Raw genomic sequence first — 17,722 nt, 5'->3', positions numbered from 1 at the left:
AAAGATGGGTGCCCTGGGTGGATGGAGGTCCCCAGGGCGCTGTGGCCCCTGTGACTCTCCTAGCCGCATCTCCACACACACCCCCTTCCTGTCCTGCCCCCGTGGCCTTGTCCTAGCCTGGCTGGGCTGCCAGCAGTTTTCCAAAGAAGACACACTGTTTCACTGCTGAGCCTCTGCACAGGCTGTTTCCTCTGCTTGGGGGCTCCCTTTTCATTCTTTGCATCCTGGTAAAAACTATTCGTGCTTTAAAGTTGATTTATTTAAAGATTTTATTTATTTATTTGAGAGACAGAAAGAGCATGAGCAGGGGGAAGGGCAGAGGGAGAGGGAGAAGCAGGCTCCCCGCTGAGCAGGGAGCCTGACACGACATGGGGCTCCATCTCAGGACCCCAGGATCACGACCTGAGCCTAAGGTGGACGCTTAACCCACTGAGCCACCCAGGCGCCCCTAAAGTTCATTTTAAACGGGTGAAACCCTGGTGGCCAGAGCCGGTGACATATGGCCACCAAGGTAGAAAGCCTGTACGGGGAGCAGGGCGCTGGGCAGGTGCTGGACGGCACACACACACACACAAGTTGAGAAATTAGACTTGGGGGGCTGGGAGGGCAGAGCAGCTACTCAGCTAGCCAAAGAACATAGGGCTGAGAAGCACTTGTGGGGGGCTAGCCCAGGACAGGGCCTCGGGGGTCCAGACCAGCTGAGCGCTGGTCATCAGAGGCCAGGATCCCTTCAGTCTCCCTGGTCTCCATGAAAACAACTGGTTCTACCAACCTCATGACTCACGTGGGGGGCAGCAGAGGATACAGACCTCAAGGTGAAACGTGGGTGCAGAGGGCCACGCCGGTGGGCCCTCACCCCCTAAGAGAGGCCCCTCTTGGGGGGGCTGGGGGGCTGCCTAGGTCTCCCAGCCATGGTATCAGGTCTGAGGGGACTCTAATCTCCTGAAACTGGAGACTAGAGGCTGCCCTGGGGCTGCCCCCTCCCTCGTGGACCACAGAGGCCCATTGTCTCCAGTGCTCAACCACCCGGCACTGCCGCTGCCCCCCCGCCCACCACCACTTGCCCCTGGCTTGCCAAGGTGCCAGGGAAGGTGGCCAGGGCAGCCCGGTGAGCAAGTTTCTGAAGCCAGGCCCAGGGAGCCTGGCCCCCTCCCCGCAAGGCCCACAGGGAGGGCAGGGACACAGACATGGTCACTCCTGGCTCTCCTTTCCCCAGGTGCCTCTGACCTCTACCAGGACTCCAGAGGGAACCTGGGGGTGGGGGAGCCACATGCTGTGAGGTCATATAGTCCTTACAACAACCCTGACAGGGCTGCCGTTATCAAGCACTGCAGAACGAGGAAGCCGAGGCTCAGCGAGGTTGCAAGATGGGCCAGGGGACCCACAACCACCACACAGTAGAGTTGGCAGGGCCACCCCCACCCGGGAGGGGGAGGAGCAGCCCTCAGGCCCCAGGCTGGGCAGAGGGGCTGAGCAGGAAGGCAGCACTGGGGGCCCCCACCCTCACTCCACGCTGGCTGAGCGCCAAGACACCCGGATGCCGGAGCCGGGCCAGGTAGTGGCCTCCTGAGCAAACAACAGGTTGGCAGCCCCGAGAGGAGGTCATGGGACCGGCCCCCACCCGGGGGCATGGCACCTAGGGACTGGGCCTCCTATCCACCTGCTGTATGCCAGGGCCTGCCCTGCCCAGGTGGCTTAGAGCTCGGCTGTGGCCTAGGCCTGACCCCCACCCTCACGCTTCCCTGGAACCAACTCCTCCCTGAAATCGGCGTGGGGGGGAGGGAGTGACACTGAGATGACCTAGCCACGGGGCCTCTTCCCGCTGGGGTAATGACAACGTGTGCTGACCCAGCCTCGTACTTTACAAACTGCCTTCTTCGCGCTAGGCCTTCCCAACAGCCTCCCAAGGCCCCTAAAGCAGATAACGTTATCTCTGTTCCACCTGGAAGAGAGCTGAGGCCAAGATGGGGATGGTGGCATGCCCGAGGTACGGCACCTGAAGCTCGAGCCCTCTGCTCCACTCCTTCCCCTGGGCAGGACAAGCCCCGCTGACCAGCCTGCCATAGGCCGCCAGCCCAGCGCAGTGCCCAGGAGGTTGTGAGCAGGGCCCTTCCCAGCACCGCGGCCTGGGGCCCGATGCCACCTACACCCCGTCTCCGTCATTAACCTCATTGTCCTTCCCCGCCTCTGCAGCCCAGGGAGTCAGTCTCCCTTTCCCGAGGTCCACACATTCCTTCGCTCACACGCTCCATCAGCTACCCACTCCCCCACTGGCCCTCCTCTCTTACGCTTAGTCACTCATTCAGGGTTCACACCCTGCTGCCTGTTCTGGCTCAGACGGTGGTGTGGGGTGTTGGCATCTGAGCAGGGTGAGCCAGGCCTCCCCCACCTCCAAGCAAAGCCCCAGGGACACCCTCCCCACTGCTCTCTAGCTGTTCTCGGCATTCCTTGGGTCCCAACGCCCAGACATGGAACCTTCCAGTGCTTAGACCTTGTGTAATTCATCCCTCTCCCTCTCTAGTTGAGAGGCTCACCAGGTATGGGCCCCAGGCCCAGCTGGTGAGCAGAAGTCCCTGCCAGGCCAAGGTAAAACCCCTCAGAGAGGGACAGGGTTGCCATCTCCTAACCACAAGTGACAAGGAGAAGCCCTGGCTCTGCCTCTAAATCACCACATGGCAGGATTAAGTCACCTCCAAGCAGATTCCACTGGAGACTGGGACTCTGCTTAGATGATGCTAAAGCCCAGCTCTGACATCCTCCAGGAGTCAGCTGAGAACCGGGTGCACCAGCAGCCGGTGGGCTCGCTCTGCCCCCGGGGCGGGGGGGTTGGGAAGGGGGCCTCTGGCTCCTTCGAGCTGCTTCTCTTCTCTGAGCCTGCTTCCTCATCTGCAACATGAAATAGTAAGACCTACTTCACCAGGTGGTTGTGTAGAATAAATCAGAGGTTACATGCACCATCTGACTAGCCTACAGCTGAGTATATAGTAACTGCTCACTAACTCACAGGCTCCTGCCCGGAGAGGCAGTGTAACATCACGGGGGTGGGCTCTGGAGCCAGCTCTGCCATGTAATGGCTGTGTGACCTTGGGCAAGTTACTTAACATCTCTGGGCCTCAATTTCCTAGTCTATATAATGGAGGTAACAACAATGCCTACCTCCAAAGGGCTGTCATGAGGACTGGGTCAGTTCATCCATGCAAAGTATATCAACATTAACCCTGAGCATTTCCTGGCCTTCCCTTCTCGGGAATCTATGCCTCTTGATGGCTCTAGGGTCCCTGTGGTGGGCGGCAGAGGCAGTGAGTAAATTCCCATGACTTTGAGGAAGTGGACTTTTTCTGGTCTGTTGGGGCACATGGATCGTTACCACTTCTCTGCAGGGGTTTTGGCCACTCCTGTTAACAAACGAAAACGTGTCTACTCTTTAGCCCAGCCACTCCATTTCTAGACATTTATACACAAATGCACAAAAATATATGAACAAATGGCATTCACTGCAGCAGCGTTCGCAATAGCCACCATCTGGAAGCCACCCCAACGTCCACTAAAAGGAGGCTGGATAAATGCATCAGGGCCCACGCAAACCATGGACTACCACACAGTGATCGCAAAGGAGGCCTCTTGTCCTGATGGAAAAAGGGGTTTGAGGCATATTGTTAAGTTACAAAAAGCAAGGTTGTACAACAGAAAGCTCACTTGTGAAAATTAAAATTCACATGGGTTATCTCCAGGCAGCAGGACCACAAGGAGCTCCTGCCTTCTACAGGATGTATTTTTCTGCATTGTGTGGAGTTTTACAATGAACACGTATTATTTTTGTAATCGAGACGGTGGGGGGGGTGGAGATTTCTTTAAGAAAATCTGAGCACTTACTATGAGTCAGCTGAGTAGCTGACTCTTAACCTTTCTCAATCATCTTGAGAAGGAGATATTCTTCACTCCTTATTCCAAGGAGGAGAAGCGCACCCTGAGGGAGGTTAAGCATCATGGCCAATGTCACTTAGCCAGGAGTGACAGTACTGGGCTGTGTCCCCAGTTCTGGCCAGCTCTGAAGCCCACGCTCTTTCCCCTACATTAAGCATTAGGCAACCTTCTCTGAGCGTCAGGGAAGAGAGAAGGCCGGAGAAAAGCACCCCAGGCAGCTGGGCACAGGGCCGTGCCCCGGGACCTCAGCTGTCATGTCCCGGGAGCCAGGCCAGCTGGGGTTAGTTAGCCAGTTCAGAGACAGGGCTGTCTGCCTCATTTGCAAATGCAAATGCAGGCCCGGCTCCTAGCCTCAGCTCTATGCCCTGCGCTGCCCCAGGCTGGCAGGCTGGCAGGTGCCCAGCCCCACCACCGACCTTACCCTCAGAGGCTGCAGGGTCACTGGGCAGGTGGGCACACACGGCGAGGGGGTGGCTCTAAATAACTTTCCATGTTGATCCACCTGTTTCTGGAAGAATCTGTCATTAAAGGGTCACTTGCTACATCCTCCGTGACAGCCTAGAAAGGGGGCAAGCACATCCACGTGTGCCTGAGTTCAGATGGGCCACTGAACACATCTAGAAGTTCTATGGAGCTGAGTTCAAATCCTGACAATGCCGTACTCTAGCTGTGTGACCTGGGGCCAGTCACTTCACCTCTCTGGAGCCTGTTTCCTCAGCTGTGAAAGGGTGTTGATAAATCTTTCCTGCATGGTTGCTGGGAGAATTCAGCGGGATAATGCATGTAGAAGTACTCCCTGAGCTAGAAGCCACCTTCCACGTGCAGGGTGCACGTGTGTGCAGGGGGCAGGCACACGGCCGTGCAAATGTGGAGTGAGCCACGGTCAATCCTGGCTGGATCCGAGCCTCCCCCTCCCCCTGCCACACACAATCAACAAGCGGGCGGGGCGCACGTCTGACACTTTGCTAGTAGCCTGCTCAGGAGTTTCTGCAGCTCTGCCTGGTGGTACGAAAGGGTGTGTGTCTCTGCGGGGGAGGATGTAGATGGAGGCCTGGCAGGAACGTGAAATGTGGGTGGGAGAGAAAGCGTTCGTGTCTGGGCCGTGTGGGGGTTCGCATCCGAGCTCCGAGCGTGTTTGTATCTGTCGCGTCATCCGCCCGCCTGAAAGCCCTGGGTGGCTTCTCACCGCATGCAGGCCTCACGCGGCCCACGAGACCCCGCGCGCCTGGCCCACCTCCGGGCCTCTGCACGCAGCACACTCCCCACCTGTTACGCTCTCCCTGCCCCCCCATCGCTTCTCCCGTCATCCTGGAGCCCCCACTTCACGCTGGGTCCGGCTGCGCCCACCCTGACGGGCTTCCCCAGAGGCCTTGTCCGGGGCCTGGGCCGTTGTGGACAGACCAGTTTGCTTTGCACATGTCCCGCTGTGACCCAGATCGCTGTCAATCTCTCCTTCTAGAAATGGAGCTCCCTCAGGTGAGAACTGGATCTGTTTGGGGGCCTAGCACATAGTCGAGGGTCAGTTATGCTCTGCTCCAGGAGTGACTGTATGGACAGAACTCGGTTCATGACCAAGCTGTCTGGACATGAGCAAGTCCATATGCATAAGTATGGAAAGTGTGCGTGTGTGCGTGTGTGCGTGTGTGTGTGTGTGTGTGTGCATGTGCATAGGACAGGGTCATCTCAAAGCACTCTGGCCCTGTGGATGGGCCAGATCTGGGAAAGGCTGAGGCACTCTGTGGCCAGTGCCCAGACCCAGGGTGGCTGGGGTGAGAGAGAAAGTAAGCATAATTTCCCTTGCTCCCCTGCCACGAACCCCTCCCCAAACAGCCAGGCCCAGAGTCTCTGTGCCAGACCCCAGAATACTTCTGGGCGGGAGGGCAGCCAGGTGGGCACCAGGGCTCCACCCCTGCCAGCTCAGAGGACGTCCTGCTCACTCGGGGCCCAACCCAAGCCTGGTCTTGCATGCCGGCCCACAGTGCCCACCCCCTCCAGACCTGCCTCTTGAGCAGCCGTTCTTGATCTGAGAGAAGGTAGGCCTCCATCGCCCCTGGCTGCTCAGCTGCCTTCCACCTGCTGCCAAGAGAGGATCTGGAATGTTCCAGATTTGGGGTAGGGCAAGGGATCTTGTTCCTGCTTCAAAGCCTTTACACTCACTCACTCACTCTGCCCTCTTTCTGGACTACCCTTCCCACGGCCAGCTCCTTCCCACTCAGGCCTTGAGAGACCCTCCCTGATACTCTTAGCAAAAGGGGGACCCTTTCCACCTGCCCCGTCACTCATTACCCATTACTCATATGAAATTACTTAATTTGTCAGCTCATTTTGCATCTGTCTCCTGCACTGGATGGTAACCTGCATGAGGCCAGATACCACGTCCACAAGATTTGCTGCTGTATCCCTAATTCTTAGACACGACCTGGCACATGGTGGGGACTCGATGAATGTTGAACGAACACATGGCTAACGGAAGCCATGAAAGAATTGTGAAGTGAAGACTGTCCCCATTTATAGGTGTGGGAACTGAGGGTCAGAGAGGTTAAGTCTCTAGCCCAAGATCATGCAGCCAACAGTCAAACCAGGTCAAGATTAGGGACTACCTGACTTTGCTAGAAACCCAGCACATCAGAGTGTTTTGTAGCCAATCTTCCCATTTTATAGGTAGGGAAACGAGCCTCAGAGAGTGAGGGTTTCTCCAGGTCACCTGGGCCCAGAATGTTTTGTCCCTCCCGGAGCATGTGGCTTGAATACTAATACCCCCACTGAACAAAGGAAGAAACCACGGATCAGTGACGAGAGGCACCGCAGGGGGTCACCCAGCCAGGACTCGGTGCAGGCCTGTCTGGCTACAGAAGCCAGTGTTCTCAGGGCCAATGTGTCAGGTTGGTGCCCTTGGCCAGGGAGCATGCTCATGTGCAGCTCTCACCTCCCGGCAGTTGGTGAGCTTCCAGAGGGCAGAGTCTACCCAAATCTGCCCCTCTGTGGGGCCCAGCAGATAAGGACGACATGGCAATAACCACGATCGCTGGCTTTGCTCCAGGCCCGGCCCTGGTTTTCCACTTTGGCACACGTTATCTCATTTAATATGCACAATAATCTTTGAAGTAGGTGCTTTCGTTTTCTTCATTTTACAGATGAGAAAAACAAGACCCAGAGAAGGGAACCTACGGTGTACCCAGCACTAGACGTCACAGCACAGAGCAGTTCCAGGAGCGGGAAGGAGAGTGGGTGATGGGGGTCCCAGCAGGCCTCTACCCAGTGGTGGTGGGGGGCAGATCCTGCAAGCCCCACAGGAAGTCCAGTGGGGCTTGCAGCAACATGACCTGATGGCCACCCCTCCCACCTGCAGCTGCCAGGTCCAGTTCTGTCCTGTATCCGGCACATGCCATTACATGCTTTTCTCCTCCACATTGAAGCTGGGTCGCTTCCTCCAGGAAGCCCCCCCTGATACCTAGGTGTAGGGGAGGAGTCCTCCTCAGAACTCCCCACATCTTTGCAATTGACACTTATCCCCCCACTGGAACCACCTCTATTCTCATTTCCTGCTCTGGACGGGGAACTCTACAAGGGAAGTGGCCCTGTCTGTCATCTCCAGTGCCATGTCCCCAGGGTCTGGTTGGCCCTCAGAGGGCATCCCCACACCAAATATTTGTTTGAACTAATTTGCTGAATGAATGAATGAATGAATGACTATCTTGGGGAGGACCCTGAACTGAGGACAGCCTTTAGGGGGTTTGGGAATATTAGAAGAGTCCCCTTGATAACCACTGCTCCTCCACCAAACCACCTCAATAGTGCTGAAAATTGTAGTACTAGAATCTTAATGAGTCTCTCTTTGGCTTAATGAGGCTTTTCTCTCAAAATGCAAATGTTCAGAGAGAGGGAAATCATCCACGGAGCACACACACTGGACTTCTTTCATTCTAAGACTCCCGTGGGGTAAGCAAGACAGCTCCACACTGTTGTGGACAATCTGAGATTCGGGGAGGCGGACTGGCAATTTCAAGGCCACACAGCAAGTAAGAGAAACTTAAGTTGGAATCTGAAGTCAAGTCTGCCTAAAAACAGAGCCCAAATCCTTCCATGCACCACCGACGAAGGGACCTGAGGCTGATCACTGCTGGGGATGTAGAGGCAGACAGAGCCCACCAGACTGAGAACCTCAGAGTCCTTAGGGACCCCCTCTGTCCCTTCACTGGGCCGAAGGCAGGCATGGGGGAATGAGCCAGAGATGGGGACTCACTGCCCAAGGTCACACAGGAAAACAGTGGCAGTCCCAGGACCAAAACCCATCTGGAGGGGATCTTATCTCCGAAGCTAGAGGGTCTGTTTCCTGGAAGAGGGGGCCTCTCTGGTCTGGGGTCGCTCCCAGGAGCCCCCCCCCCCCACAGCTGCATCCTCCCCAGAAGGACATGGCCCTTCCTTAGAAGGGGGCATTGCCTGGCCCCCTTCTATCTAGGAAGATAAAGCGCTTCGACACCTGTAAGAGTGAGCTGATCAGAGGGTAAACATGAGAAAGGGCTGGGCAAGTAGCTGTTGAGTCCAGAAACAACAGGCTGGTGGAGATATGATCCCTGTCCTTATCTCATCAAAGGGCCATTGTGGGCAATGGGAGGACCCAGAGGCTATATCTAGGCTTAGTCAGCTGGTTTTAAGTATGGAAGAATTTTTGATATCCAGCACTGGAATGGACTACATTGAGGGTAGTGAGCCTCCTGTCATGAGGAGTGAGCAAGGAAGAGCTAGCTAAGGAGCTGCTCAGAGGTCATGATGGTCTCAACCAGGGATGGAGGGCTTCAGGAGGTCTTGAAAATAAAAGTGCATTCTTCTCAGGAGACCCCCCAAAGCCTCATTCCGATCAATACTCAAAGGGATCATGTACCAAGGCAAAGGTTCCTTGCTAAGAGGGAGATCATAGGATGGTATCTCAAAGGTCTCTTCCATCTTCAAAGATTCCAGAAGGCCCAAATTCTCTGATTCTAAGATATTACAAAGCCAGGAGTCTGAGACACAATCGTTCTGCACGTCAGTCACTGACATTACATCCATACCCCTACCAGGCAGTGCTCAATCTATCTCCTCCTGCAAACTACCTCTTCCTCTCTGCAAACCCACCCCGGCCTCGTTTTTCCCTTGTTTCCCTCCACCAATACGGGCCTCCTCTCTGTCTCCAAGACACGCGAAGCTTGTTCCTGCCTCAGGGCCTTTGCACCTGCTGTTCCCTCTGTCAAGAATGCCTCCTTCCCGCAACTAACTCTTCCCACATCTCCAGCTCATCTTATTCTTCAGGTTTTGGCTCAAATGCTACCTCCTCGGGAAGCCCTTCCATCACTCCCTCGATCATCCTCCCTGCCGTACAGCACGGGGCGATATGCAAACTGGAGCTCAGCTGCTTAGGTTCAAATCTGAGTCTTGCAAGAGACCTTGAACAGGCTACTTAACCCCTCTACTGCTTCAGTTTCCTCAGCCCTAAACCAGGGGCAGGAACCGTAGCTGCCTCATGAGGTGGTTGTGAGGATTAAAGATCCATCGATCTGTGGAAAGTGTTTTGGAACAGCCCCGCACGCAGTAAGACCTAGGTAAGGATCAGCTCTTGGTAGCATGAACCCTTGCTTTAAAATTCAGCACCACCGGGATGCCTGGGTGGCTCAGTTGGTGGGCATGCGACTCTTGACCTCAGGGTTGTGGGTTTGACGCCCACACTGGATGCAGAAATTGCCTAAAAATAAAATCCTTAAAATTCAGCACAACCGAGGTTCGTTTCTTATCTATTTATAGACTAGGTCTCCTCTAGTCCCCATTCTAAGGATGAGGAAATTGAGGTTCCAAGTGGTGAAGTTCTGGCCTCGCCAAACTCTGAAGACGGAGACTGTGCCTGTCCCATTTTCTAATGAATCGGAGTCCCTAGAAATGTCCCTGGCATACAGTAGTTGCTCACTAGTTACTTGTGGCTGAATGAATAAATGACCACAACCTTATCGCTCTGAGGTTCTGTGTAGCCAGGAGCTCATGCGCCTAAGATTCTGTTTCAGCCTGCCTCTGCCCACCCTAGCCCCTACTGACCCCCAGCGCAGTCCCAGAAGTGGCTGCTGGGATGGGCAGGCTAACGAGCTGGGGATCAGCACCCATGCCTCCGTCCACAGTGGGCCTCCCTCACCCAAGGGGGGCCAGGGCGATGAGGCAGGAGCTGCCTTGGCATGCCTTGGGGGAATCCCTGCCCAGAGGTATGGTGGCAGGTGTGGGCTCAGGAAGCAGCTGCTGGCTCCCCCATCCTGTGCTGTGCCAGCTGCCCGCCGGGGGCCTGCCCACCAGATGCATAATAGATGAGGAGGCCCAGCGGGCTGTGCCTGCCTGGCATTTCAGAGCCACTAATGAGGCCAGCCTCATGCTTCCTGCAGCAGCACACGGGCCCCCAGGGCTTCCAGCTCAGTGGTTACAGAGAGGAGCCACCTGAGGACAGGGGCCACCCACCCCAGCCCCACACACAGCACACACAGCATCCAGGAGGGCAAGGGCTAAGGTTACGGGCTCAGGCTGACCACACTACCAGTCTTGGATCACCACTCACTGTGTGCCCCTGGGTCAGCCACGTCCCCTCCCTGAGCCTCAGTTTGCTCATCTCTAAAATGGGGAATGAATGTAATAGTCTCTAGCAGTCTCTAGTTTGTAAAGCTGGCATAAGGATGGGATGAATAATTCAGATGAAGAGCTCGGCCCAGGGTCCGAGACCCAGGAAAAGCTTCATGTATGGGAGTAACTGGTACCCTTACTGTCAACGGGAAATATCTGGGTACCAGATGGGCTTTCCTGGTGGGACACATGGGGCTGGGCAGTAACCCCTGTTTTCGGTGTGCTCATTCATCTCATTCCCCTCTCTTCCCTCACCCCATAATCAGAACTTTCCTCATTGCTATGGCTTCCTTGTCTGGCCAACGGCCCTTCCTTGACAGGAGAAAAGGCTGGATTCAAATCCAGCCCTCACCAGTTCTGCTCTGTCTTGGATCTTGTCTCCAAAATGGAGACACTAAGGCCAACCTACAAGACTATCATCACAACTGAGACCACCGTACGAAAGTGCCCGACACGACTCCTGGCACTTAATCCTTGCTGGGTCCTGCCTCCCCCTCCCAGGCTCCCAGCCTCAAGTCCTCTTCCAGAACCCCTCCCCTGCACAACTCTACCTAGCCATTCCCCCACGCTGGCACCGCTCCACCCCCCTTCCTCGACCCAGCATCTGAATCCCCCCTAAATGTCCAATCCTTGTAAGGTCTGCAGAACCAGAGTCACCACCTGTCCCACTAGCTCCTAATCCTGCCACTGGGCCTCATCCTTTTTTGTTCTGAGCCTCTGCAATGCAGATGACCTGCTGCTCAGGGGCGGAGGGGTAGGGGAATCCAGCCATGATCACATCTGGCCTACACCAGGCCTTGCTGCTCCCCAAGCTAAGCCCCAACTTCTTAATCCTTTTTTAAAAAGGGGTGTAGGAAACCAAATCTCGGGCAGCCTGGGTGGCTCAGGGGTGTAGCGCTGCCTTCAGCCCAGGGCCTGATCCTGGAGACCTGGGATCAAGTCCCACGTCAGGCTCCCTGCATGGAGCCTGCTTCTCCCTCTGCCTGTGTCTCTGCCTCTCTCTCTCTCTCTGTGTTTCTCATGAATAAATAAATCAAATCTTAAAAAAAAAAAAAAAGGAAACCAAATATCCTCCAGGAAGCTCTCCCAGCCTACCTGACAAAGTTTCAACTGTTCTACCCTCTGGACCCATTTAGTTCAATTCACAGGCATTTATTAAGCATTTACTGGGCAGCTGTGTAACACAGTGTGGAAGACAGAGAGACATGAGAAGAATGGAGCCCAACTTTTTGGTGACTCGTGCTAGAAAATGGGCCTAAGTCAAAAGTAACTCAAGGAACCCCTGCTTTCAAAGACCTCAGAGCCTGCCTTATACCACAGCGGTACATGGATACACTCGACTCAGAAATTCAACTCAACACTTACTGAGCATCAAGTGGGGCTCTGAGACGGGAAGTGACCTGCCCAAAGTCACGCCACTATCATGTGGCAGAGGCAGATCCATGACTCCAGAAACGAGCACGAATGTGTGCTCTACAGGCATGATAAGCAAAGGGAGGTATTTTAAGGAGAGAAAGACAGAGCACGGGAATCGGGAAAGAAAACACTCAACGGACAGCAATAAAGGTAGGCTGGAGGCGTGGTGAGGGTTGTGGAGATGGGAGAGGAGGCCATACCAAGGGGACGGGGAAATGTGAGCAAAGGTATGGAGATGGTGCTCTCAGGGGCCATAGTCCCTTTGATCAGAAATGCAGCTCACAAGAGAAGTGAGTTCCAGACTGGAAAGGACAAGTGGGTATAGGCCTCGAATCACAGACCAGGAAACCATAATTAATAATCAAAATGACTCCCATTAACAGAGCAGTAACTATGTGCCAGGTACAGGCTGGGAGCTAGGCAACTGGTTTAGAAGGGAGGGCCACTGGGGTTAGCACCTTGGACAGCATCTCCGGGGAGGAGGGCCTGGGGCAAGGCACTGTGGGTAATGGACAAATCCTGGTGATTCCAAAATCCTACTCCAGAAGTTTGTCAACTGAGGCCCAGAGAGGGGAAGGGACTGGCCTATAGTCACACAGCTGAAGTCCCCCGGGCCTTCATCTCTGAAGCTTCATTCAGGGCTCCCTAGAGTAGGCTTTCTGGGTCACCCCCTCCATCTTCAAGTCTTCCTTCAAGTGCTCAGACCCACCGTGTGGTCTGGAGGCCCTGGGACAAAGTGCATGAGACTCTGGGCTCTGCAGAGTCCGGAAGGTTTAGATTCAAATCCCAACTCTGCTCCCGAATAGCTGTATGACCTTGAGCAGGTCACTCACCCCAACTCTGTGCATCACTGTTCTCATCTGTAATTAGAGATGACAGTCCCTAACTCAGGGATGTGGTAAGGATGACGTGAGATGATACAGTTCAGGCACCTAACAGTACCCGGTATGCAGCAGGTGCTTGACAAGTGGCAGGTCCTAGGAGATTATTAATAAAGTCCTTGAAGAAAAGGATGGCATCTTCCTCGACTTACCCACCTGTATCTCCCCTAGTCCACCCTGCTCTGGGCTTAGTCCATGGTCTTGCACTGGTGGAGGCTCAAACTGGGCACAGCAGCAGGAGATAAAGCCCAGAGAGGGGGAGAAACTGCTAAGCTGCACAGAGAGCATCAAAGGAAGATAAAAGGGCAGGCCCTGAAGCTCAGCCTGGGCACCCATGTGCTTTGCACCCTAGGTGTGGCCTCCTAGAGGGGACAGCGCTGCAGCTGGTGAGGCGATGGTGCCAGACTGGGGTCGTCTAGTAGCTGGGGGGCATACTGCGGGGCCCGGGGACCCCGGGAAGCCCCCAGCAGGGGTGGGAAGCATGAGCTCTCCCGCTGGAGTTGAAGTGGCAGCAGGAGCAGCCAGCTGGGCCCGTGTGATGCTGGTGCTGGGGAAGCTGGGAGGCGCCTGCCTGCAGGGCATCGGGGGTGCTGTGAACCCGGAGGTGAGGCTGCACCTCCACTCACTGCTCTCGGTGTTGAGAAAGCTGTAGACACAGCTGCCCCCTCTTCCTCCAAAGAGAGGGAGGCCTCAGACTTCAGCAATGGGCTGCAGGAAGGGATCCTGAAGGCTACATATGGGGTGGAACTCGGGAACTTGGGGGTCAGCCAAAAGGCGAAGGGCACCCGCAGCCCCCCAGGGGCCACGATGTGGGAAGGGAGAGAGGAAGGAAGCACCTTCGGTGAGGGCCTACAGTATAACAGGCCCTATGTTTGCTTTTTAGGTGTTTCGGGTTTTTTGCAATTCTATACTCTGTCAAGTAGGTTTTTTCATCCCCATTTCACAGATGAGAACACCAAGGGTCAGAGAGGTTAGTGAATCACTAAGGTCACGCAGGCACTGGGCCAAGCTAAGATTTAACCTGACTTGCCTGACTCCAAGCTGGAGCTCTAGAGAGAACTGGGGAAGACAGATGGGGGAAGAACCGGTAAGAGGGTCTGCCCACCCCATCACCTGGGGACGGCGGCTGAAAGACTGGTGGGGTCTGGTCTGTGATAGGGGGTGGTAATGGTTTGGGAGTGTCCGCAGCCAAGCAGCCCAGCCCCTCCAGAGAGCTCCCAGTACTCACCACACGCTCCGGCGAGGGGTGAAAGACTTGTCCACTCTGAAACAGAGCAAGACGGGCAGCAAATGAGGGGGCAGCCCTTTCTCAGCCAGCCTGGCACATCAGGGCAACCCCAACGACCCACCACCCATCCTGAGCGGGCTGCAGGAGGTATTGCCTCTTGGGGGCCCGATGCATTGTCACCATCCCCCAGAGGCTGCGGGGAGCCCCGATATCAGGTTAGGGACGTGGGAAGGTGTAGAGTGAGACAGTAAGGAAAAAAGGTAGGAGCGGGGGCACAGGGATAGGGGAGCAGGGGCCCATTATGGGGTGCAGCAGAAGGGGGGTCACTGTGGGAGGTTTCGGAACAGGCGAAGTGGGACACTGACTATAGCAGCTTGGGGTCAGAGCAGGGACCTGCGGGTGCAGCAGAGGCCAGCTTAGAGTGTTTTCAGCCAGGATTAAAGGATGTGGGTGTTTACAGTTTATGGTAGGCAGGAAGAAATCAACCCTCCCACCCACCCCCCTCCCGCCCGCCTTTCCTGGCAGCCTGCCTCCATCCCAGAGCGGGAGCTCACTCATATCCACCCAGAGGATCTGGGAGTAGATTGTGAGGACCCTCCTCTCCCACCCCACCCCCAGCACACACCCACCCTGGCCCTCAAAGCAGAGCCAGAGGAAGAACGCAAGCCCTGGGGTTCAGGGGCCACCCCCAGGCTTCGTTTTCCCCAAATCCCTCCAAGTCCAGCGTCAGAGAGAGGGGGTGGACATAGTCCTCCGAGGGCACCTTGGGTTTGGGGTAGGGGCTGGAGAGAACTCCACTGTCCCGCCCAGCTGAGGGCCAAGAGGCTGGGCAGCTGTTGGGACAACAAACAAGTCTTGCCTCCTGCCCAGAGGCCAGAGGAGAGTGGGGAAGGGGCCCTGAACCAGACTCTGCCAGCTGGGGAGGCGGGGCTGGGGTGTCCTAGGGACTGCTGTGGACGCTGCAGACAAGGAAAGTGAGGCCAGAGAGGCCAGGGCTTGCCCTGCTCCTACAAGAAGCCAGCCCCACTCCCCCACCCCCTGGGTGGCCTCTCTGTGTCAGTGACCTGCGGTCTCAGGGCATACCCAGCCTCCTCCCATCACCTGGTGGCCGGCAGGGCCCCAGACAGGGAGGGAAGCCTGTCTCCCACCCTGGCCCCTCTGCCAGGGTGCCTTTGGAGGGAGGGCAGTCAGCAATGGGCAGCCCCTTGACACAACCCCTGCACCTCAGAGAGCAGGTATTGTGCAGCAGCAGCAGCAGCACACATGTGTGTGTGAGCTTCAACCGCTCTGCACCCCGAAGGTGAGTCCTGAGCACCCGGAGGCAGGGCCTAGTGCAAGGTGATCCAACCACCTGGCTGGCCAGGGAAGGGGCTCCCGGGCCCGTCTCTCTACCCAGCCTTCCTCGGACTGACCGAATGTCGGCCCAAGGCAAGAATCCCCCAGCCCTCCTCTGCCCTCCTCTGCCCTCCTCTGCCCTCCTCTGCCCTCCTCGGCGGTGGACACTTGGGGTCGGGAGCGACAGTGGCCCCAAGATGGACCAGCCACCGCTCTGCCCTCCAGGCCCTAGGTCTCCAAGCCCAGGCAGCAAGCAGCCCCGGGGGGGAGCGGGGGGTTTCTGAGAGTTGGGTGGCAGGAGACAGGGGCGCCCTGGAATTGGGGAGGTGGGCCTGGCCCGCGGCTGGCTTCTAGGTTCCCTCCCTGGAGGGGCCCAGCAGCTGCAGAGGCCGAGCGGGGGCTCCTGCCCGGGCTCCCCCGCCCCAGGAGCGCGCGCACCGGGCACGTGCAGAAGCGCCGCCCCGCGCCCCGCGCCCCGCCCGGTGCCCCCGCGCCCCCGCCCGCCCCGCCCGGTGCCCCCGCGCCCCCGCCCGCCCCGCCCGGTGCCCCCGCGCCCCCGCCCGCCCCTACCCGCCGTAGGCTCCGAAGGTGAAGCTGCGCTTCCGGCCGCTCATGGTGCCGCCGCCGCCGCCGCCCGCCTTCCCCGCGCCCGGGTCACCTTGGCAACTCGGGCCGCCCCGCCCCGCCCCGGCCACCAGCCCCGGGACCGTCCGCCCCCCCCCACCCCGGGCCCGGGGCCAGCTGCCGGGGCGCCGCGCGCAGAAAGGGCCGCTTGTTCGCGCCGCCCGCGGCCGGGGGCGGGGGTTCGCGGGACTTTCCGAGCGGGGCCCCGGGGGCCTCCGTGGGTGAGGGGGGCCCGGGCTGCAGACCCTCTTCGGGGGGCGACACCCTGTCCCCCCCCCCCCCCCCCGCCAGCCCCCATGGCCAGGGGGAGCACGCAGCGGGCCGGGGCAAGAACTTGGGAACCAGGGTCAGAGTGGGCTGCTCCGTGGGCGAGTCCCTGCCCCCGCCCGTCCCTCAAAATTCTCATTTGTAAAGTGGAACAATCCCCCCCACACACACACACTCGCGCACACGCACACGCAGGCCCCTGGGGTGATGGCGTTGATCCATGCCGAGCACTCAGCCCGGGCCTGGCACACAATAAACGCTCAATAAACGGCTGCTGCAGAGTCTCTCCCCGTAAGTCAAAGCTCCTCTCTTCTGGCAAAAGGACGCCCTGCTGGTGCCCACTCTCATCCCCCTCTCTGGGTGCCCCCACAGCCAGGTGAGGAAGCGGAGGAGCAGGGGCGCAGGAATGGAGGTGGCCCACCAGGTGCCCTGGCTCAGCAGCCTCCCCGGGAGGAGGGAGGAGGAGGAGGAGGAACCGGGCTCTGAGTCCTAGAGCAGGGCACTCACTCGCTCACCCACACTCTGCCCCCCTCCTCTGCTTGCCGCTCACCCAGAGCTGACCCTCCAGTGTTCCACCCTACAGGAAGCTGTCTCTCCCACCCCCAACTGAAGATGTGTCAGGAGACACAGGACCTTGGTCCTGCCCCTAGGTCACCCTCCCCCCGTCCAGAATGCCCACTCTGGCCCCCAAAGAGGAAGGGATTACCCCAGGGAGGCGCTCAGAGCAGTGAGGTTTTCTATGGCATTTTCTAAGGGAATGCACAGAGAACGGAGGCAGGGATGCAGTACGCTGGGGGCGGGAGGACGACCGAGGGTACACCAGTAGGCCAGGGCGACAGGGCGGCAGGGATTCTTCCGAAGCCTTTCAGGAACTGTTCCACCTGGGCCCTGGGCCAGGGCTCGGCTAGCTCCAGCTTCCCCTGGGAAGTGAGTGTCTGGGTACCGACCTTCACAGTTCACCTCACACAGGCCGAGGGAGGTGATGCCCCGGTCTCCCCATTTCAGACATAAAGAAACCGAGACCTTGGCTCACAGCAATTACATCTCTCTTGGGGGGCCAGCCCCCAGCTCCCCTCCCCGCCTCTGCCCTGGACTCCTCCTCTCCACACACTTTGATGGGTGGAGCCCCTTGTTCCAAGGCTGAGCAGGGCAAGGGAGATCCCCTCCCTCAGGCCTAGAACCAACCCCTTGGTTTGGTTTTTAGAGGAGCGTCTGGCTCCCTCTTGGCAAGGTGCTACCCCGGGCTGGTCCCTTCTGCGTGGGCAGGGCCAGAGATTCCTGGGTGGAGGGACCAGCCACGCCAGTGTAGGAAGCCCCCTCTTCACAGGGCACTCCAGGAGGGCCCCCGAGGGGCAAGCCCTAGATGCTGGCCTGAGGAGGGGAAAGTCTTCCTTTCCTCAATGATAGCAGCACATGG

At 57.6% G+C, this 17,722-nt stretch overlaps 1 protein-coding gene across 41 annotated transcripts in view; it reads right to left on the bottom strand.

The window, feature by feature from the left end:
• Positions 1–17,722, bottom strand: part of RAP1GAP (RAP1 GTPase activating protein) — a 63,366-nt gene that overhangs the window by 32,386 nt on the left and 13,258 nt on the right. For 17 of the 41 annotated variants that reach the window (XR_012000128.1, XR_012000131.1, XR_012000139.1 and 14 more), the window contains exon 2: positions 14,080–14,115. The exons of 12 other annotated variants lie outside the window; for them this stretch is intronic. Coding sequence is in view for 6 of the 29 variants with exons in the window: in XM_072750850.1 (XP_072606951.1) it covers positions 14,080–14,115; positions 15,985–16,028 (80 nt within the window). In the remaining 23 variants the exon portion in view is untranslated. Of the gene's footprint in view, positions 1–14,079; positions 14,116–15,984; positions 16,096–17,722 lie in introns of those variants that run through there. 12 more of the 41 variants (XR_012000122.1, XR_012000125.1, XM_072750850.1 and 9 more) reach the window with 5 other exon arrangements.

Source organism: Vulpes vulpes, chromosome 2, assembly GCF_048418805.1.
Source record: "Vulpes vulpes isolate BD-2025 chromosome 2, VulVul3, whole genome shotgun sequence".
NCBI lineage: Eukaryota > Metazoa > Chordata > Mammalia > Carnivora > Canidae > Vulpes > Vulpes vulpes.
This window is presented reverse-complemented; position numbering and strand designations above follow the sequence as displayed.